A 23,885-nucleotide genomic window follows, 5' to 3' on the forward strand; every position below is an offset into this window, starting at 1 on the left:
GTATTTATGGGAGACTTTAATTTCTCAGATATAGATTGAAGGACAAATGCTACTAATAATGGTAGGGCCTGGATGTGCCTGAATGTGATAGCCGACAGATTTGTTTTCACCAAGTACTCAGTGAACCAAGAAGAGGTGATGCCATTTTAGCTTTCGTATTGGTAAGTATTAAGGAACTCATAGAAGAACTGGTTCTAGAGGACAACCTTGGTTCAAGTGATCATAAGTTAATTCAGTTAAAACTAAATGGAAGGATTTTTTTTAAAAAAGGTCTGCAACTAGGATCCTTGATTTCAAAAGGGCAAACTCTGAAAAATTGAGGGAAGTTGTTAGGGAAATGGACTGGACTGAAGAACTTAAGCAGCTGAATGTGGAGGAGGCTTGGAATTATTTAAATCAGAGTTGTAGAAACTATCTGAAGCCTGCATCTCAAGCAAGGGGAAAAAAATTGTGGGAAAGGGTTGAAGACCAAACAGCATGAACAAGCATCTTAAACAGGTTATTAAGAATCAGAGGGGTAGCCGTGTTAGTCTGAATCTGTAAAAGCAGCAAAGAGTCTTGTGACACCTTACAGACTAACAGACGTATTGGAGCATGCATCCGATGAAGTGGGTAGTCACCCACGAAAGCTCATGCTCCAATACATTTGTTAGTGTATAAGGTGCAACAGGACTCATTCCTGCTTTTAGGTTATTAAGAAACAGCAGAAAGCTTACAGGGAATGGAGGAAGGGATGGATCAGCAAGGAAAATGACTCTTGGAGGTCAGAAAGTGTAGGGAAAAGGTGGGACCAGCCAAAAGCCAAACAGAGTTGGACCTTGGAAAGGAGATTAATACAACAGGAAGAGGTTCTTTAGACTTGTAAAAAAAAAAAAAAAAAAAAAAAAAAAGGGGGGCTTGTATTCCCTGGGAGGCCCTCTAAGTTTTCGGCAGACCTTCAGAAGGGGCTCCTTCACTCCCTCAAGGTCTTCAGACAGCTTTACTAATTCTTGGGTCACTGAGAACGAAAATGATGCTTAAAATCGTTGATTGGCTCTAGTTTTTAAGATACGCTATGGGGCAGTATATATTGACCCTTGACTTGGGAAATGGCGGAGGATAAGTGACTTATAAGGGAAGGGATCTCAATTTAAACCAGAAATGACTAAATACATCTTTGACTGGATTATGAATAAATCTATGACTGGGTTTGGACAGTACTTGCTTTTAGGCAAAACAATGAATGATACAATCTGAAGCCGGGTATTGCGTCATGCATGATATGAATTACATCATGTATATTCCTAGAAATCATGGATGATGCAATCATAATGAAGCTTACATCACTCTGCCTGACCAAATTGCCCTATATTAGCTCTAGAAATCATACAGTGTCGGTCGGTGCTCTCTTATTGTCAGTGTTTGTTTTGCAAAGGACACATTTCTGTTTAGCCAAAGTGAACAGAGAGTGCCTTGTATTGTGTGAACAGGCAGATAACTTCTGCTATGTTTGTGGTGAAGTGACTTTTGCATACACAAAGCGCAGTATAACCACTATGGTTAAGAAAGCCTATCACCTTTATTTTGGCTGCAAAATTGGAGATCAGGACAAGAGGTGGGCCCCACCACATATGCCTGCAACACTTGTGCAACAAATCTTCGCCAGTGCTTTTGGAACAGGAAAAGGAAATCTGTGCCTTTTGCAGTGCCAATGATTTGGAAGAGACAAACAGATCATACCAGCAATTGTTACTTCTGCATGGTGCTCCAGTTGAGAAAGGTGTATCAAAGAAGAAAAAGTGGACTGTGCATTATCCAAACATTCCATCAGCTAACGCCCAGTACCCCACGAGATGGACTGCTTGGTTCCTGATACACCAGAATCATTCTCACTTGAGTCAGACGAGGAAGAGGATGAAACTTCTGGTCCTGAACCATCAATGTCACAGGACCCACATTTCTCTCCCATCCTCCTCCTCTGAACCACACCTCATAACACAGGTGAACTGAATGACCTGTCAGGGATTTGGAAACTACCCAAGAGTAAGAGCAGACTGTTGGGCTCCAGACTACAGCAGTGGAATCTCCTGGCAGGTGATGTTAGGGTTTTATGTTCCGTGACCGTCAAAAGGATCTTGTCCCATTCTTCTTCAACGGAATGGTACTCTTGGTAGCCTGCAACAACATCGATGTGTGATGGCAGCCCAACATTGTTCACGATCCAGATGAGTGGAGACTGTTCATTGATTGATCGAAGACGAGTCTTAAAGCTGTTTTGCTGCATAATGCCCAATGTTTTCCATCAATTCCACATTGATCATGCAGTCATATGAAGGAAACTATGACAACCATTAAACAATACTTTTGCGGTGCATAAAACTTGACCCAACATCAGTGGCAGCTTTCTGTGGCGATTTGAAATTGTTGCTCTCTTGCTTGCGTCTGCAGACTGGATAACACAAAGTACTGCTGTTTTCTCTGCAAATGGGATAGTCGTGCAGAGATTCCCACTACGTCAGAAGAAGATTGGCCACTCCGACAGTCATTTGGAGCCTGGGAAGGAAAAGTGTTTCAGCATCCACAACTTGTTGAATCAAAGGAAGATTTTGTTACCACCCCTTACACATCAAGCTGGGGTCTGATGAAGGAACTTGTCAAGGCCATTGGACAAAAACACAACAGCTTTCAAGTACCTCCGTGGAAATTTCAAGCGTTAAGTGAAGCTAAGAAAAGGAAGGTGTCTTTGTTTGGTCCTCAGATTCAATGAACTTCGTCGAGATGATGCATTTGTAGTATGCACTGCGTGGAAGGAAAAGAATGCATGGAAAGCCTTCCAGTAGGGGTATTAAATTTCTCGGAAACACAAGCAGACAACTACAGGTTGTTGTGGAAAAACCTCCTTAAAGGCATACAAAATTTGCCTTTGTGGGTGCAACATGTCACTAAGATACATTTTTTTGCATTTCATCTAGATTTTTTCCCACCGAACTGCGGAGCAGTGAGCGACAGCACGCGAGCGATTTCACCAGACGTTGCAACAATGGAGAAACGCATCAGGGCAATGGAGCCCATCCCATCAATGCTTGCAGACTATTGCTGGACAGTGACAAAAGATGCTCCATTTAATGAATACAAGAGACAAGCCAAGAAGTGCCGAGTAGACACCGAATAGGACTAAACTATGTACATAATAGTTTTTTGCCTTTTGTTTCATAATAAATTTTATTTATATAAGCCTTTTGCTGATTTTTAAAGTGTTACATAAACAGGACAGGTGAAATATTATCATGTAAAGCAACCATAAACGCATGAAAAGATCTAGGTTTACAACTTATGATTAAAACTCTATCTACACAATCTACATAGACATAAAATGTAAAAACTTAAATATCTTAGAAACAGTAGCCAATCAGTTGTTTTAATTGTCATATTTGAATTCAGCACATCAAAATACATAATAATTACTACATTTTATCTCTGAAGCAGATGACTTTTCAAAAATTGTAGACCAGTGTAATTGAGGTGTGGCCCAACATTTAAGTGCGCACTTTGCCTCAGTTTTAAATAAGGGTATAATAAGGCTCTTAGGAGTAGTGGCAGGGCGGCTAATGGAAATGAGTTTATGGAAGTAGAAATTACGACATTCTAGGTAGAAGTCAAACTGAAACATCTTGGGACCAAATGGGGGCCCCAGATAATTTCATTCCAAGAATTTTAAAGGAACTGGCAGATAAAAGTGCAAGTCCCACAGCAAGGATTTTTAATTAATCTGTAAACTTTGGAGTTGTACCCTGTGACTGGAAAATTACTTATATTATGCCTGTTTTTAGGAAAGGGAAAATAAGTGATTCCGTTAGTTTGACCTCAGTTGGATGCAAAGTCTTGAAACAAATTTTGAAAGAGAAAGTAGTTAAGTACGTAAAGGTAAATAGTAATTAGGATAAAATACAACATGGTTTTAAAAGAGGTAGATTGTGCCAGATCACTCTGATCTTTCTTTGAGAAATTAACTAAGTGCTCTTTTTTTTAAAAAGACAATGGAAATGCAGTAGACCTAACCTACGTGGTTTTCAGTAACGCATTCCACATGGGAAATTATTAGTTAAATTGGACAAAACAGGGATTAATATGATCTGGGAAGGTGGGTAAGGAACTGGTTGAAGGGGACGCTATAGTGGGTCATATTGAAAAGTGAAATGTTAGGCTGGAGGGAGGTTACTAGTGGAATTCCTCAGGGATCAGTCTTGGGACCAATCTGATTTAACATTTTTATTAATGACCATGGCACATAACATGGGGATGTGCTAATAATTTGTGGATGAGACAAAGAATATCATACAAGATTTGTGTGACATTGAAAACTGGAGTAATAAAAATGGGATGAAATTTAATAGTGCAAAGTGCAAGGTCATGCAATTAGGGACTAACAACAAGAATTCTTGCTATAAACTGGGGACATCTCAGTTAGAAGCAACAGAGGAGAAGGAATACTTGGGTGTATTGGTCGATCACAGGATGACTGTGAACTGCCAGTGTGATGTAGCCGCGAAAAAGATTAATGCAGTCCTGGTATGCATCAGGTAGGGATTGGAAAGTGTTGTTGTTACAATACAAGGCACTGGCGAGACCTCATCTAGTATACTGTGTGCAATTCTGGTCTCCCATATTTTAAGAACAATGAATTCAAACTGGAACAGGTATAGAGAAGAGCTACTAGGATGATCAGAAGAGTGGAAAACTACCTTACTAGAGGAAACTTAAGGATTTTGTCTAGTTCAGCATAATCCAGGGGTCAGCAATCTTTGGCATGCAGTTTGCTAGGGTAAGCACCCTGGCGGGCCAGGCCAGTTTGTTTACCTGCCGCATCGGCAAGTTCGCTGGACTGCAGCTGCCGCTGGCCACGATTCACTGTCCCAGGCCAATGGGGGCAGTGGGAAACGGCATGGGCGAAGGATGTGCTGGCCGCAGCTTCCCGCTACCCCTGTTGGCCTGGGATGGCAAACTGCGGCCAGTGAGAGCTGTGATCGGCTAAACCTGCCAACACGGCAGGTAAACAAACTAGCCTGGCCCGCCATGGTGCTTACCCTCGCGAGCCGCATGCCAGAGGTTGCTGACCCATGGCATAACCAAATGAAGGCTGAAGGTAGATATGATTGCTCTATGTAAATACATCTGAGGAATAAATACAAGGGAGAGAGAAGAGTTATTTAAGTTGAGGGTACATGTTGGTACAAGAACAAATGGATATAAATAGGCCATCAATAGGTTTAGGCTTGAAATTTTAACCATCAGAAGAGTGAAGTTCTGGAACAGCCTCCCAAGCGGACCGTTGGGGGCAAATATCCTGGTTTCAAGACTGAGCTCAGTAAATTTATTGAGGGGGTTTGTATCAGGAGAGTGCGTACAATAGCATGTGGTCCATCTGTGACTGCTAGTAGCAAATATCTCCTATGGCCAAAGATTGGACATTAGATCATGAGGGCTCTGAGTTACTACACTGAGTTCTTTTCCACTTGTGTGTCTTGCTGATATGCTCGGGGTCTAACTGATTTCTGCATTTGGGGCCGGGAATGAATTTCCCACCAGGTCAGATTGGCAGAGACCCTGGTTATTTTTGGCTTTACTCTGCTGCATGTGGATTGGGTCACTTACTATTTTAAATTAGAGTAAATGGTGGATTCTTTGTAACTTGAAGTCTTATAAATCAAGATATGAGTACTTCACTAACTCAGAGGTTGTGAGTCTATTACAGGGTGGATGAGAGACTGTGGCCCGTAGTGTGCTGGGAGTCAGACTAGATCATCATGATGGTCCTTTGTTGCCTTAAAGACCATGAGTCTAATAGATGTGGTACTGCCCCTCCAGAATGCAAGTTGTAGGTAGAAGACCTTCCTTGTGAAGGAGATGGATTATGCATCAAGAAAACTGAAATGTTAGAGAAGATGAAGAATTCCAAGTCTATAGCACTGTCTTTCAACTTGTTGGAAGAAGGACCTCTGTGGTCCTCTCTTAAGATACTGTAGGGAGTTCAATCCACCATGTTGGTGGTAGTATTCTTGGAGTGCACTGTTGTGGAGGAGCTGGTGGTCATGGTCAGTGTCCCCTCTAATTTTTCCCATCTATATGCAGAATGAATTTTGTTATGTGCACCAATAAGGAGGTGATGTGTGACACACCAGTTCTGATATGGCTGGGCTGGACTGGGCCAGGGGAGGGGCTCCTCTCCCCAGCTGCGGCAGCTCCGATGGGGCTGGGTTTGGCCACATCTCCACAGCAGTGGCAGTTCCGGTGGGCCTACGCTGGGCCGGGGGACCTGCCAGCCCTAAATAGACGCGCAGCTTACAGGGAACCTAGGTCATGGTACATATAGATACCAGTGAGATAGGGAAGGGCAGAAGAGAGGTCTTGAAGACCAAATGTAAGCTAAGTCAGAGATTGGGACTTCCATAGTACAAGAATCTGAAATGCGTTCTGTTCCATGTTCAGGTGCAGCCAAACAGGCAGAACTGCAGAGTGTCAGTCTGTGGATGAGACCATGGTGTTGGGAGTAAGGATTTAAGTTTATTAGGAACTGGAGAACCTTCTGGGGAAGGAAGAGCCTATACAGGAAGATTGGGCTCCACCTAAACAAAAGTTCTGGCATGTAAAATTGAAACGGTCATAGAGGAGTTTTTAAACCAAGGACTGGTGGAAAGCTCTCAGGTGCTCCCTTAGGGAATGATTTTATTAACAGGGATACTCTATATTCTAGTAAAGAGAAGAGGATAGAAGTACAGATGGGAACTGAACAGAGAAGCAGTCAAACAAAAGAGCCTCATCAGTTGCATCACATGAAAGCAGACTACTAAATATTTACGAATTTTATATGTGCTTGTATGCAAATACATGAAGTCTAAAAACCAAGATGAACAAACTTGAGTATTAAATGAGGCTGTTGATATAATAAGCATCACAGAAACTTGGTGGAACAATGATAATCTATGAACACAGTTAATACCAGGATACAAAATACATAGGAACAATGAAGTAGATCGTGCTGGTGGGGGAGTAGCATTATATGTGAAACAAAACATCTAATCTAATAAAAAATCTTACATTAACCAAACTGTATCCTAGAATCTCTATGGATAGAAATTCCATGCTTGAGTAATAAGAGTATAGCAGTAGGAGCATACTACTGACTACCTACTACCTAACTAAGATGGTGAAATGTTCAGGAAGATTGGAGAGGCTACAAACATAGCAGCAAACCCAATAATAATGGGGGATTTCAACTACAGTAGAATCTGAGTTATGAAAACCACAGTTATGAAGTGACGACTGGTCAATCGCATATTTCAGTTTGAACCAGAAGTACACAATCAGGCAACAGCACAAGCATACGCACATGTATGCATGCAAGTACAGTATTGCTAAACATAAACTACTTAAAAATAAAAAAGGAAAACTTTTTTTAAAAATGAAGATTTGATAAGGCAAGGGAACTGTTTTTGTGTTTGTTTCATTTAAATTAAAATGGTTAAAAGCAGCATTTTCCTTCTTTGTAGTAAAGTTTCAAAGCTGTTTGAAGTCAATTCAGTTGTAAACTTTTGAAAGCACAACCATAATGTTTTTTGTTCAAAGTTACAAACAACCTCAATTCCTGAGGTATTTGTAACTCTGAGTTTCTACTATATCAGGGATCGGCAACCTCTGGCACGTGGCCCGCCAGGGTAAGCACCCTGGCGGGCCAGACCAGTTTGTTTACCTGCCATGTCAGCAGTTTCGGCAGACGACAGGTCCCACTGGCCGCGGTTAGCCGTCCCAGGCCAATGCAGGAGGCGGGAAGCTGCAGCCAGTGCATCCTTTGGCCCATGGCGCTTCCCGCTGCCCCCATTGGCCTGGGATGGTGAACCGCAGCCAATGGGAGCTGTGAGAGGCCGAACCTGCTGACGTGGCAGGTAAAGAAAGTGGCCCGGCCCGCCAGGGTCCTTACCTTGGCAAGTCACGTGCCAGAGGTTGCCAACCCCTGTTCTGTATCCTTGTATACTGGATAGATGTTGATTCAGGATGCAGAAATAAAACTTGTAGACACTTAGGCTGTGTCTACACTTCCATTTTCAGCACTAAAACTTGTCGGTCAGTGGTGTGAAAAACAGCCCTGAGCGACAAAAGTTTTAGCGCTGAAAAGCACTGGTATAGACAGTGCTTTATTGCTGGGAGCTCGTGGGGGGGGGGGGGGTTAAAATTGCTGGGAGCGGTCTTCCCTGGTAATAAAGCTTATCTACACTGCCCATGTCACAGTGCTGCTGTGGCCGTGCTGTAACATGGGCAGTGTAGACATACTCTTAGTGACTAGCTATTCCAGGAACACACAAGGGGAGAGACATTTTTTGATTTAGTCCTAAAGCACGGGATCTGATCCAAGAAATGAATGTAACTGAACTGCTCAGTAATAGCAACCATAATGTAATTAGATGCTACTGTGGTAGATATCTTTGGCAGTTTTCCCCATACAAGGACGTTAAATTTAATTTCAAAAAGGGAAATTGCACAAAAATGAGAGAGCTAGTTAAATGTAAATTAAAAGGAACAGTTATGAAAGTGAAATTCCTGCAAGCTGCATAAAAACTATTTTGAAACACCAACACGACTAGGAGGACCAACAAATGCCATCATGGCTGAACAACAGTGTAAGAGAGGGCAGTTAAAGGCAAAAAGACACCCCTTAAAAATTGGAAGTCAAATCCTATTGTGGATCATAGAAAGGAGCATTAACTCTGGCAAGTCAAGTGTAAAAGTATAATTATGCAGGGCAAAAAAGAATTTGAAGAGCAACTAGCAAAAGACACAAAAACTAATAGCAGTTTTTAAGCACGTCAGAAGCATGACGCCCGACAAGCTGTCAGAGAGACCACTGAATGATTGAGGTATTAAAGGAACACTCAAGGAAGACCTGGCTGTTGTGGAGAAGCTATGTGAATACTTTGCATCAATCTTCACTGCAGAGTATGTGAGGGAGATTCCCGCACCTGAGCCATTCTTTTTAGGTGACAAATCTGAGGAACCGTCTCAGGTTGAGGTGTCAGTAGAAGAATTTTGGAACACATTGATTAATCAAACAGTAATAAGTCAGCAGGCCCAGATGGTATTCACACAAGAGTTCTGAAGGTACTCAGATATGCAAGTTATTGCTTGAATCTGCCTCTGTACCAGATGACTGAACGGTAGCTAGTGTAACGCCAATTTTTAAAAAAAGTCTCTAGAGGCAATCCTGGCAATTACAGGTTGGTAAACCTAAGTTCAGCACCAGGCAAACTGGTTGAAACTATAATGAAGAATGTAATTATCAGACACACAAATACAGTATGTTGGGAAAAAGCCAGCACAGCTTTTATAATGACTATCTGACCAATCTATTTGAGTTCTTTGAGGATGTCAGCAAGCATAGGGACAAACATGATTTCATGGATATAGCGTACTTGGACTTTCAGAAAGCCCTTGGCAAGGTCCCCTACCAGAGGTTCTTAGCAAAGCAAGCAGTCATGAGATAAGAGGAAAGGTCCTGTCACAGATCAGTAATTGGTTAAAAGATTGGAAACAAAGGTAGGAATAAGTAATCAGTTTTCACAATGGAGAGAAGATCTGTACTGGAACCAGTCCTATTCAACATATTCATAAATGATCTTGAAAAAGGGGTAAATAGTGAGGTGGCAAAGTTTGCAGGTGATACAGAATTACTCAAAATAGTTGAGTCGAAAGCAGATGTGAAGAGTTATTAAGGGATATCACAAAACTGGGCGACTGGGTAACAAAATGGTAGATGAAATTCAGTGTTGATTGGTGCAACATCCCAATAATACATACAAAATGATGGGGTCTATCTTAATTAGCTACCACTGGTCAAGCAAGAGCTCTTGTAGTCATTGTGAGTTGTTCTCTGAAAACATCTGCTCAGGGTGTGGTGGTAGTTAAAAAAGGCTAACACTGTTATCAACCATGTGAGCAGTGTGATCAGCACTGCAATGAGGTGATTACATCCTTTGAGCTGCGACAGCAGCCTTAATCTGAGTGTGAATGTGCAGAGTCCATCTGAAAGAACTCCAGTTATAAGTAACCTTCATTTTCTGTGTCACTGTAAACTTGTACTGTTGCAGACTCCCCAGTAGAAGCTATTAAGGTGCTAAAACCAAATCGGGCCTGTGCCATTTGTGTAGTTGGTAACCAGGGGGTCTGCAGCCCAGAGATCCAGTTTAAGTATGGTTGGACTGCATAACTTTTTGCAGAGAGAGGTGCAGGACGCCAGGCCAATCACACAAGGAATGGATGCATTTGAGAGGAAATAACGAGGTCCAAGGTTCAGTTTGTCCTGTAGCCATGACACGATGTAAACACTGAAAACAATCAGCTTTGTTCAGGGGGTTTTAAATATTAAATATCTAATTATGTAGACACACATTCATATTAGAAAAACTGTATCTCTGTTTCATATTCAAAATTACACTAGTTTGAGAATGTGGTTTATTTCTGTCTGTGGACTGCCACGCTCTTCTATATTTACAAGGTAGAGTTTGTGTGTTAAGCTAAAGAGAAATTCATACCATTATGTAAATATTTTTATGGCTGAACTGATCAAAGCATCCTGATAATTTGTTTTCTGTTAAAAATGTGTGTTGTACTTTTTTAGATCATTGAAGTTGGACTATGTGAAGTTTTTGAATTGATCAAGGAGACAAGATTTTCTCATCCATCACTGTGTCTCAGGAGTCTGCAAGCTCTGCTTAATGTGCTCCAGGGCCAGCAGCCAGAAGGCCTCCAGTCAGAGCCTCCTGAAGTTCTAGGTAATAATTCATACTTTTGCTTGAGCTTATATTTGGTGCAAAAAAAGAAAAAAAATCATTAGCAGGCAATGAGAAGAGGATGATGTGTTTTAATCTATTAAAATAGATTATTTATACAAGGGATTTGTATTCGGATTTATACAAGGGATTTGTATTTGTGTTATAAGCTGATGCATTTAATTTTTGTCCTGGGGCCATGACTCCCTCAAGGGAATTGGACACTCTGACCCGTTATCTTTGTAAAAGAGAGATCTCTTTGTATATAGAGGGGATATCATTTTGTGCTTTTATGTCATTCACTTCAGTGGTTATTGGTACACTGTAGTGATAGAGAAACCAAAAAGTCCAGCTAATTGAGGTTCTTTTTGGTTTTACTAATCCTGTAAGACATTGGTCTCAGAGGAAAGGCAATACTGTGGAAGGCCACTATCCTATACTACTCTGCATGCTAAAAATTTGTATATTTATCTATTGTATAAAAGTTGAATAATACACAGACATGTCATGTTTTGTTTATCACTCTTGAATAATGGTATCGTTGCATATTCACTAATAAATGTAAAATCAATATTTTGATTCTTTGGTTTTTGGTGGTACTTAAAACATGTTGGTCTACCTCTTAACAGCTCTGCATATGAAGAGTAGCAAAAGAAATGTATTCAGTGGAATTAATTACACTGTAGAAATGATCATAAAAAAAAGTCTTAACCATACTAATAGAGTAAGAAACTCAGGCTGTCCACGCTCGTACTTGAACATGTATTGTTCTAAAACCTGTTCAGACTCCTTGGCTAGTGATACCACATTAGGTATTCGCTTGCAGAGATAACCAATATAACTGATACGTACGTTTGCATGAAACTTCTAATTATGGTGAGATGTACTGCAGGAAAAATTACTAGAAGTTGAATTTGATATACAGTTGTATATCAAGCTACACATTACTGCTTTGTAATACTGTAGCTGACATAAAAAAGAAGTAAACAGTAAATAAAGAGGAAGATTTCGTCCCTGTTCAACAACTGAACTGGAAAAAGAAATGCATGTGATTACAAGTATGTTTGTTTATTTTCAAGACATAGTTTACAAAAAAACAGTAGGGCTGTCAAGCAATTAAAAAAAATTGTGATTAATTGCACTGTTAAATAATAATAGAACACTGTTAAACAATAATAGAATACCATTTACTTAAATATTTTTGGATGCTTTCTACATTTTCAAATATAATGATTTTAATTACAACACAGAATACAAAGTGTGAAGTGCTCACTTTATATTTATTTTTGATTACAGGTATTTGCACTATAAAAAACACCAAAAGAATTTTTCAGTTCACCTAATACAAGTACTGTAGTGCAGTGTCTTTATCATGAAAGTTGAACTTATAAATGTAGAATTATGTACCAAAAACCCCTGCATTCAAAAATAAAACAAAGTAAAATTTTAGAGCCTGCAAGTTCACTCAGTCCTACTTGTTCAGCCAATCCCTCAGACAAACAAATTTATTTACGTTTTCAGGATATAATACTGCTTGCTTCTTGTTTACAATGTCACCTGAAAGTTAGAATAGGCATTGGCATGGCGCTATTGTAGCCGGGGTTGCAAGATATTTGTGCCAGATGTGCTAAAGATTCATATGTCCCTTCGTGCTTCAACCACCATCTCAGGCGACATGCGTCCGTGCTGATAATGGGTTCTGCTCAATAACAATCCAAAGCAGTGCGGACCAACGCATGTTCATTTTCATTATCTGAGTCAGATGCCACCAGCAGAAGGTTGATTTTCTTTTTCGGTGGTTCAGGTTCTGTAGTTTCTGCATCGGAGTGTTGCTCATTTAAGACTTTTGAAAGCGATATTCCACACCTCATCCCTCCCAGATTTTGGAAGGCACTTCAAATTCTTAAACCTTGGATCAAGTGCTATAGCTATCTTTAGAAATGTCACATTGGTACCTTCTTTCCATTTTGTGAAATCTGCAATGAAAGTGTTCTTTCAACGAACAACATGTACTGGATCATCATCTGAGATTGCTGTAACATAAAATATATGCCAGAATGTAGGTAAAACAGAAGAAGGAACATACAGTTCTCCCCCAAGGAGTTCAATCATAAATGTAATTAATGCATTCTTTTTTTAACGAGCTTCATCAGCATGGAAGAATGTTCTCTGGAATGATGGCCAAAGCATGAAGGGGCATACGAGTGTTGAACATATCTGGCATGTAAATACCTTGCAATGCTTGCTACAAAAGTACCAAGCAAATGCCTTTTCTCACTTCCTGGTGACATTGTAAATAGGAAGAGGGCAGCATTATCTCCTGTAAATGTAAACAAACTTGTTTTTCTTAGTGATTGGCTGAACAAGAAGTAGAAATGAGTGGACTTTTAAGCTCTGAAGTTTTTTACATTGTTTTGTTTTGAACTGCAGTTATGTAACACAAATACAGATTTTTTTTAAGTTGCATTTCCTTGACAAAGATTACTTACAGTACTTGTTTGAGGTGAACTGAACTTTTTTTTCTTTTGTTGATCATTTTTACAGTGCAAATATTTGGAATAAAAAATAATATACACTTTGATTTCAGTTAAAACACTGAATACAATATACATGAAAATGTAGAAAAACATCCAAAATATTTAATAAATTTCAATTGTTCTATTGTTTAACAGTGCTATTAAAATTGCAATTAATCATGATTAATTTTGAAAATGGTGATTCATTTTTTTGAGTTAATTGCATGAGTTAACTGCGATTGATCTACAGTCCTTTTAAAAAAAAAAAAAAGCTAAATCTTTGAAAAGCTCATCATGTCTTTACAGGGACAACATTTCAAAGGTTTTAAAGGCCCTGGTATATCCATATACTGGAATCTTGTGTCTTGAAAAGACACTTCTCAAACTGGTTGAATCATTTCATTCTTCAACAAAGTCATCCAATAACTCAGACTTTTTCAAGGTTTGAAATAAATTCAACTGAGGGTGCCTCTCTAGAGGAATTGAGCTCATTTCAACCAAGAGTTACTCAGATTATTGATTTATTCATAGGCCAAGGTTTTTATTCAGCTTTTAAAACAAGCACACTTCACAAACATATTTTTGTAATTTCATCTGTTACAAACCCACTAGTTCTCAGAAAATTAAAAAAAAAAGTCTCTAAAGTAGAGGCTTGAAAATACAATTTGGTATTGAATATTCTTATTGTGGCCTTGGCTACACTTGGAGGTCTGCAGCACTGGGAGTTACAGCTGTCTTCGTACAGCTGTGCAGGGACAGCGCTGGAGTGTGGCCACATTTGCAGCATTTGCAGCGCTGTTGGGAGTGGTGCATTATGGGCAGCTATCCCACAGAGCACCTTGTCCCATTTTGGTGCCGTAGGGTTGTGGGAAGGGGACGGAAGGGTGCGGGTCATTCTACTTCCTGTCCCAACGCCCCATGATGCATCGCTTTGCATCCCAGAAGTCCCTGTTTTTCCGTCCACATTTGGCGGTTGAACTGTTCCTTAAGCTCCAGAGTGATGAGGAGTCCGATGATGATTGCGAGTCGCCTGATGCGTACAACACGACATTGCTTGTAGCTTTCACGGAAATGCTCAGCACCGTGGAACGCCGCTTTTGGGCTCGGGAAACAAGCACTGAGTGGTGGGATCACATCGTCATGGAAGTCAGGGATGACGAGCAGTGGCTGCAGAACTTTCAGATGAGAAAAGCCACTTTCATGGGACTATGTGCTGAGCTTGCCACCACCCTGCGGCGCAAGGACACGAGATTGAGAGCAGCCCTGCTGGTGGAGAAGTGGGTGACTATTGCAGTCTGGAAGCTGGCAACTCCAGACAGTTACCGATCGGTCGGGAACCAGTTTGGAGTGGGAAAGTTGACTGTTGGAGTTGTTTTGATGCAAGTTTGCAGGGCCATTAATCACATCCTGCTAAGAAGAACCGTGACTCTGGGGAACATGCAGGACATTGTGGATGGCTTTGCACAAATGGGTTTTCCTAACTGTGGAGGGACGATAGATGGGACGCATATTCCTTTCGTCATCACCCCACCTAGCATTACGCGAGTACTTATCGGAAGGTGTAGTTATTTTCTATGCGTTTCTCCAGGTGCTTGTGGATTCACTTTGGGCATTTCTTGACATTAACACAGCTGGCCTGGAAAGTGTGCATTGATGCACGCATCTTTTGAAACACTGAGCCTGTTCAGGAAGCTTGCATGGCAGAGGCTTTTTTTTTCCAGACTGGAAGTGATCACAGTTAGGTGGAGTTGAATATTGCCCATTATAGATCCTTGAGACCCCGCTTTACCTGTTAATGTTCTTGGCTCATGAAACCTGTTACAGGGCAAGCTTGACAGGGCAAGGACCGTTTCAAAACTACAGCTGGCCGGTGCCGAATGACTGTGGAGATGTGTTTGGGCGTATAAAAGTGGCGTGCGTGCTCTTTATGGGAAGCTAGAGTTGGGGGAAGCAAGCTCCCTGCATGTTGTATCCGCGTGCTGATCCTCCATAATATTTGTGTGAAGGGATAGAGGTGTGAAACATTCAGTCAGGCTATGGACTCTTGAGGATTCAACGCCTTTTGGCAGGCTGAATTGCACAGCCAGAGAGGCAGGGCACTAGATGAGCCCAGTACAGTGGCTATCCAGATCAGGATGCCTTTGAGGAAGGAATTTGAGGTAGCTGAAAACAACTAATGTTTGTGCCTTGCATAGGGAGTCGAAGTTGCGTTGTACAAATGTTAGTAGGAATCTGTTCTTTACACTAAGCTGATTTGCGAGTGCCATGTTTCTTTCCTGCGGCTAAGGTATCTTTGACTTTCTGCCAGGCTTTGCAGTCTTTGAGTCTAGTGTAACACAGGCAGCTTGAGTACTCAAGTCACTTGTGGAAAGGAAAAAAAGAAGGCACAGGTTAACAGAGCAGCATTGTTTATATCTCAGACAGTATTCCCAGACAGTGAAGGATTTACATCTTTCTACGTTTAGCATAAATTTTCCCTACCAAGAGAACGCCCATAACCCGCAGGAGCCCCGAGTAGATGTGTAGTAAGGGACAGATGCTTTCAGGGATCACTGATGCAGGTGGTTGTGTCTTGTGTCATTGGGAAACAAACTGTCGTGCATGGGAGCACGTACAGTGAACACTCTTCCCATATTCTCCACTAGGATTAATCCTGGAGAATCTCGCTGCGTCACGCTTGGGTTGTCACTGTAAAAGAGCAGGTGAGGCAACTCTTGTTAGTATGTGAGGGTTCCCCTGGTCCCCTATGCAGCTTGCCTCGTGCACAATGTCCCTGCCCACCCCTTTGCTGGTCACAGGTTGCCCGCGGGCACGCAGTTACACTGACTGGAAGGACCACAGTGGGTCTCCTGGCTATAACTCGGACCTCCTCGGCCCCTCAGAAGCCGCATTGCTCTGCAACGCTCTGGCTTACGACTTTGTGAGAGATTACCGAGGCCTATTACGCGACAGAAACCACATCCATGGGCTTTCCACATTAGGGGCATTGCGTGTGCAGCCCTTACCCTCCCTCCCTCTCCAAAACATTTCCACCTAAAATACAAGCTCGCTTTTACCGGGAACCCTGGTCCTTCTGGCTTTCCGTCAGGCCACTACCGCGCTGACTTGCGATGGCTGTCCCTTCCTCCTGGCTTGAGAAGAGCTCTGGCTGCAGCCCGTCCTCGGATCCGGGGGTTCTCCCCGCCACCCCAGTATCCTTCTCTCTTGGGTTTCACTTTCCCCCCCCCCATCTCCAGCACCGTTCTTTCCCATAGCTCTCTTGAAGTGTCCTATATGCGTCCCATCGAATTGCGGTGGGCGTCACTCCAAATATTGCATCCAGCTCTTTGTGTAACAAACGACAAGGTCATGGGGCAGACACTCACAGCGGCGATTTCCCTCTATGGGTTTTGCGTATAGACACTGCCGGCAGCTCCTCATTTTAATCCTGCACGTGTCAATGCGTCTCCGATCATGGGCCCGTTCACGCATGGCCCTGATATCTGCCCATAGGTATCGGTAATTTCCTATGGCTGGAGCGCTGCTGTGCACATGCACAGCCTTCCTCCCCCCAAACACTTGCATGAGAACTTCCAGGCAACTCCCATTGCTCCATGCTGGGGGTCTCATTTTTGAGCGCCGTGGCAGAAGCAATGTCAACCTGAAAGATTATGATTGCACTCCACACCTGGTAGCTGACAAACAGGACGGGCGGATTTTTAAAATTCCGCTATGGCATTTGTAAAGGGCGCGGTTTTACAACCGTTGAGGGGCCAGGCGTAGAGTTTGAACTGATGAGCAGAGTGACTGAGCAGGCATTTCTGTGGATACCTTCTGTGAGGCCAAGAACAGCGCTTGGTGGCCACACTGGCGGGAGCCAGCGCTGCCATCACCAGCGCTGCAGTCGTTATTCCCCCATGGCAGAGGAGGAGTTACAGCCAGCGCTGTATCCAGGGGACACGAGCACTGTAGTGCCTTGCAAGTGTGGTGGTGTGTAAACTTGCAGTGCTGTCCAAGCCCACCACCAGTGCTGCAGCTCTCCAGTGTAGCCAGGCTCAAGCCATCCCTTTTGAACCTCTGTCGACCTGCAGGGTTTGAAGTGACGAGAGAACCTTGGTCTATGGTGTCTCAATTACTTGCCTTTTACTCTGTGCAAAGTGATGTTTTGCCTTAGCATCACGCATCTTATGTCACGCACACTGGGTCTCCATTGACCACAACATTCCACACTAATTTTGATACACCTGAGAGAAAAAACAATGGGCACTGCTGGCATACCTATGAGGAATTGGAAACTACTTCAGTCCAATAAAATCATTTCAGGAAGCCATCATCTCTGTTAATTTGGCATTTAACGCAATGAAAGATATCAAGAGCTTCTCAAGTTATTGAAAATGAAAGACATGTATCAAAGCCTCTAAATATAGGCTTTAACATATAGAGCTAAATCAGTGCACTCCAGTCTATCACTTTCATTCAATGTAACTGAAATAACGTTAATAAATATGACATAATTTTTGTTTCCATAAACAGATAGCTTAAGGGTAATGTCTATTCGTACCTGCAAAGGAGGTAACCAACACACCGACCAGTAGGACCGGTCAGAAACAATGGGAGGCGAAGATTTTTTGGGTGTGTGTCCTTTGTTTTGTCAGTTGCTCTTAGGGCTCTGAGTGGTGATTACACTATCTCCGGCTCTCTAATCTTCTGTTTCCAATTTGTAAGTACAGGTGAAATACAATTATAAGGTTTTACATTGTTTTCTGTATTTGCAAGTGTTGTATTGCTGAATGTTTAAATGTTGTATCTTTTCTTGATACAGGCTGTTTGTTCATTTTTATCTAAGTTTAACAACCCCTGTAATATTTTCTTCTTGATTCAGAGACGATTTTATATGTCTTTTACTCTACTTTATTAAAGCTCTCTTCTTTTTAAGACCTGTTTACTTTTCTTGTGCGTAGTTGAGGTCAAGGGGGGATAGGAATCCTTCTGTGCGCAGGATTATGTCTACTCTAGGGAAAAAGATGGGAGCGGAGAAGAAGACGGAGAGGGGGAGGAGTGAATTGTCCTCTCTGTCTGTAAATTCAAGGAGTTTAAGTACTATCTGTCCAGGGTAATCCCCAGTGAGCGGAAGCCTGGGAGGAGGTAAAGAGGGGAGAAGGGAGAGAAACCTGATCTCTCTGTGTTGTGTTTCAAGGGATTAAGCAGGTCGGTAATCTCCTAGTGTACCCCAGGCGGAAGAATCTGGAAGGAAGAAAGGAGGAGGAGGAAATGGTTTATTCCCCTTTGTTGTGAGACTCAGGGAATCTGGGTCTTGGGGGTCCCCAGGCAAGGTTTTGGGGAGACCAGAGTGTACCAGGTACTGGAATTCCTGGTTGGTGGCAGCATTACAGGTTCTAAGCTGGTAATTAAGCTTAGAGGTTTCATGCAGGTACCCAAATTTTGGACGCTAAGGTTCAGATTTGGAAAATATACCTTATGACAACATTGTGGGTATGTGGTCATCTGCACACAGATTCCAAGATACGGCAAATAAGATATATAAATCCTAGCAGATTCTGCCTTTTATAGAAGTGTGCTCCATGCTGTCGTGTTTCAGAAATCTTACAGGAATCAGACTTCTCTTTTTGTACATGGTCTTGGAAGCTCTCACTTGAAGTTCCACTATTGTGAAAATCCCATTGTACCAATGATATGCCTGGATAGGATGGGGAATGAGAGATATTTGTCAGATTTTTCTTGTATCCAGTCTCACTATTCAACTTGTCATTTAATTGACATGTTGTTTTAGTTGCAATTAATCTTTCAGTCTCTCATCTGTAGTTGGGCATATTGGGCATAATTAATCTAATATTTAATACTGTTAATGACTATTTTTTGGGCTTGTCTACGCGGCCTGGCAATGTGCATTAGAAGGGTGTGAATTCTAAAGTGCACTAAATTGTGCACTAATGGGTTGTGTAGAACCAGCTGGTTAGTGCTAAAAGTTCCCAAGTGTGCAGTAATATAGTGGGGACAAAACTAGTACATAATGATAGATTTTCTCTGAATTTTATTGATTGCATCAGAATTTTGTGTTCCTCTGCCTACCTATAGTCAAGTAGAAGAAAATGTTTTTGTCTGTGCCATAACATCTGTTAAGTAAGCCTATCATAGGTACTTGTATGGTCCCTATCATGGTTACAGGGTTAGCTGTACCATGCTTCACGTTGTGATCTCTCTAAAGGCACCTGTTAGGTGGTAAATCTCATTCCTTTACCTGTCCTAGTTTGGAATTATGTATTTCTTCTACTTTTTGGGTTACAGTATCAATCATCCTCATACTGCAGGTCCTTCTGTGGTCAACAATACTGTACATTGATCAGAAAGCCTTTTTTCAATGAAAGTATTTATTTTAGCAGTAGGAGTAAAGCTTCTAGAGAAAAAAAGACTTTAAAACTACAGTCTACATGCATGCCTGTCTGAACTAAAAGTCCTTCTAATGGTAATCTTAATGTGGCTTAACTTTAGGTGCTTCCAGTAGGGTCCTTATGTCTCAGTATGGTTCCCCCGAACAACTGCCACCTATGTTTGAGAGATGGTCCCTTTTTAACCCTGATATAGTGTTTTTGTTCTTCTGTATTCCCAGTCTTTGACCCTGTCACAGATCCAGTTGAGCTTCTCCTCCTGGCTGTCCCCCAGAGTGTTGTGAGAGCACCCAGCTGTTGTTTCCTGTATGTTTAAACTCCTTGGTCTCAGTGGGATGCATCACTACTTCATCCCTTGGCCTCTTTGGCACATTACCTGGGCACCACCTCTGTCTGCCATCCTTTCACTGAAATGGAGCCCTTCCGCCCACCTGCATTAGGCACCCAGAGCTGACCCTCAGGATCCCTCAGTAGACTAAATACAGCCCTCCTAGAATTCAACCTGGAAGCGCAAATCTTTGGTGGTAATTTAACTGTCTGAAGAGGCGTGTAGTAGTGAAGCATATAACACAGAGACACTTCGTGTGGAGTTTGAAATGTGAAATTCTCTTTTACTTAGCAGATAAAACACAAGAGTACAGATCATTTAGAAAATAATGAACACCCTAAATGCAATGCCCTCACTAGCTCTCCTTCAGAGTCTAGGGGGACCATCTGTATTCAGGAAGATAGGCAGATGACCCTGCCTCATTGGACTTTTGCATATTGGATTGCTTCTCCCTCAGAGTCTTTCGGGTTGGCTTGCCTTCTCTTCTCGGCTGGTGTGTCCTTCCTTTCTCTTGCCCAGTGGTTTCTGTGTCTTGCTCAAAGCTTTCCATGTTTATATGCCCCTTTCCAAATGTGGCTTTCTTTGTTCTGCCTTTTGGTAAATTTCCACTCTTTTAAAACTCCCCCCTTTAATCAGACAAGAGGATGTCTCTTCCCCGCAGCAAACTCCCTTAATCTGCTGACCAGCCTTTAAGAATGGTTTTTTTTGTCTGTGTGGTGTATGTTTCTTTTTGTTTGTTTAAACTTTTCATGTCCTCAGTCTGGTGTGTATCTGGTGCAGGTCTTGCCCACAGTGGTGGATACACATACATGGGCTTTCCATGATACAACAGTATCATGAAAACTTCAGAATAACTTCATAATATCAACCAGAGTTCATTGTTGTACAGATAGAGGCCCTGAGTTATCGCTGGTCCTCCTGATCAAAGCCAGTTCCAGAGGCTTAGCTGGAGTCCTCAGAGACGAATGATTCTAGCACTGTCCATTAATTTTCTCCAGTGTTTGCTGAAGAGTGACTTATCTTGAGCCATTTTTTTCTTTCTGGACTTTTTTTCCCCCTTCAGATAGACACTTACTGAGTTGAATCAATAAAGTCTTACAGAAAGCCCTCCAGTTACCAGGTTGACATATCGTATTAATGAATTATTACAGAGCACATCTAATATTCTCCATCAGTGACATATCTGAATGCCATAATCTGTTAATGCATTTATCTTGATGATACCTTGTGTGGTAGAGAAACTTTATCTCCATTTTACAGATGAAGAACTGAGGCACAGAGAGACTAAGGTCTCTGTGACCCAAGGTTACGCAGAAATTGTGTGGCAGAGCTGGGAATTGAACCTGGGTCTTAAGTCCCTTGGTGGAACCCTTGCCATTGAGCCATCCTTCCTCTCGTAGATCAATGGAACTACTGGGCAGTTTTGATTAGAGACGACCGAATAGTTTTTTTTTTTTTGGTTCAGTGGCTGAACTGCAAAACCTTGGAAAAAATTTTTTTGTTTTGAATCAAAACTGACTTTTTTCCCCTCACGAAACAAAAACTGAAAAATTTAATTTGGGTCAAATGAAATGCTTTGAATGTATACTTGAAACAACATTTTTGAAACAAAATGTTGATTCAGAACACTTTGGGGGGGGAGGGGTAGGCGAAACTGTTCATAGAATTTGTTCCAAATTTGCGAATAGTCATAAGTACCCTGAAAAATGCTGTTTTTTTTTTCTATTGGAGAATTTACTCTTTGCTAGTCTTGAGTAATCTGGAGTGCCGCTGGTATGCAATAGATTGTGTGTTGCTATTGGGAATGGTCCTTATTGATGGTTCTGTATGGTGTGCAAACATGTCTATGATCACATGTTCTTCTCCCCCCAAAAGTTGCCATCTAACGTTATTTTACAGATAAAATTGATCTTATTAGGCTGCTTTGATGATTACTTTGAGAAATAGGGTTAGGCTTAGATGGGAGGAACACAAATCTTATACTGGTGGTTTATTTAATTTTGCAAGGGATTCATATGTGCTTGAATAGTTGTGGCAAACCATTTGTGAGATGGACCAATGTATTTCATGTTAAAGCAAGTAGAGAGATTTTGGGCCTATGACTGATGAACAAGTCGTACTTATCTAAGCCATGATTAGATCTTTCCTTGGGAGACCTTCATTAACAGCTTCACCCAGTGTTTGTCAAGAAAGTTGAGACGAGGCAAATCTAGTTATGTTTGGATTCCACAGGTTACTTTGATCATTATTTGTGTGGAGAGTAGAATAGAGAGGGAGCTATACATGGTAAATATTTGTCACTTTATTTAATCTTTGGAAGGCACTCAGGTACTGTTGTGAAGAGCGTGGTATAAGAACTTGCATGAATTCAGACCTGTGTATGGAGAAGACTGATAAAGGTGGTGGTTATCCACCTGTGCATGAATGGCAATGTGTCTAGGCAGATTCTGTTTTTCATCAACTTTTTTTGCCTTTGATTACAAGATATTTTTATTCTTTTGAAAGTGTGAGGAGTGCCCTGCAGTGAATTTCAAGATGTTTTTGGTTTCAGTAAAGCTGATCTTGATTTCTGGCTCCTTTACTTTAAACCCTGATTCTGTAATCTCATTGCCCTTTTTGCTCATTGCTTCATTTCTATTATGATAGTGCCAAAGGCTTAGAACCTACTGTGCAGGTGCTGAGCAAACACAGAAAAGAGACATTTGCTGCTCTGAAGGGATGACAATCTAAAGACATAAACAGATGAAAGGTAGAGGATGTGGATATAACATACAAGCAAATGATTATTGTGAAGAATTGGCACAGCTTTTTATGCATATTATATTGAAGCGACTGGATAGCGTAGTGGTTAAGAGCGCTGCCCTTTGATACGAGAGATGGGGGTTCAAATCCTGGTTGTTACCCAACTTTCCAGTAGGGGTCCTTGGGCAAAAAGACACCCTAACGCTTCACCTGCCTACCTCAAATATGAGAGTGACACGAACTAGGAGAGTCATGCCGGCTCGGACGTCGCCCGGATTAACAAGGTCTGCGCCAAATGTTGAGGAACCAGGACAGTCTGACGATAAGTGGGCTACTGGAACGGAGCAAACCACAGGACGATACGAGAACCTGGAATTGATTGGATGCTACTACAACAGTTTTAGACTCATGAAGGTATATGAACGTATTGAGGGGGCATGGATGGCCAAAAACCTACACCCACTTAATGAGAAACAGTAGTTACCCAACGCTTCAACATTAGTAAGAGGAAGGATGCTCTCACAGCTTGAGATAGACCATCCACTTAATCCCAGACTTCAAGAAGACCTGGAAGAACAAGGATGTGCAGCCCACACGCTGAAGCTGAGCTATCACGGCCACCCCTCCATTGCAGAGCACAGCAGCGATATGGGGTATGAGGCATAGATCATGGAGAAGAAACTAGCTACAGTTCTAATCCTCGAGATAGATTAGCTTCAAGGGGCTCAGTGGAGAAGTACCATCAGGTAGTATGTTAGAAGTAGTGGCCATAGAGTAGAGCACATCATGATTCAAAGCTCACTAGCTACCATTCCATAGACTAAACCAATGACAGCGTTATACGCTACAGCCTCTGTAATCCTGAGATGCGTGTGGCTTACACGATCAAGAAGAAACAGTATGTACCGCCCTGGAAAATGAGGTTGGAGGATAAGACAAGGCGACGAGAGAAGTAGTCAGCTGGTTGGAACTAACAGAAGGGTATGTAGAGATTAAGGATAAGACTCGGCTACTGAAAAATACCAAGACCTGACTCCATCTGAATGAATCCCTAGAGACTGGCTTTGATATACCAAGCCAATGGGCTCCAAATGGAGGCATGACGGTTGGTTTCTCT

At 41.9% G+C, this 23,885-nt stretch overlaps 1 protein-coding gene across 4 annotated transcripts in view; it reads left to right on the forward strand.

Annotated features, from left to right (window-relative positions):
* Window positions 1-23,885, forward strand: part of MYCBP2 (MYC binding protein 2) — a 457,693-nt gene that overhangs the window by 45,915 nt on the left and 387,893 nt on the right. For all 4 annotated transcript variants that reach the window (XM_075061530.1, XM_075061532.1, XM_075061531.1 and 1 more), the window contains exon 4: window positions 10,646-10,799. In XM_075061530.1, coding sequence (XP_074917631.1) covers window positions 10,646-10,799 — 154 coding nt within the window. The remainder of the gene's footprint in view (window positions 1-10,645; window positions 10,800-23,885) is intronic.

Source organism: Chelonoidis abingdonii, chromosome 1, assembly GCF_003597395.2.
Source record: "Chelonoidis abingdonii isolate Lonesome George chromosome 1, CheloAbing_2.0, whole genome shotgun sequence".
In the NCBI taxonomy this organism is placed as follows: Eukaryota; Metazoa; Chordata; order Testudines; family Testudinidae; genus Chelonoidis; species Chelonoidis abingdonii.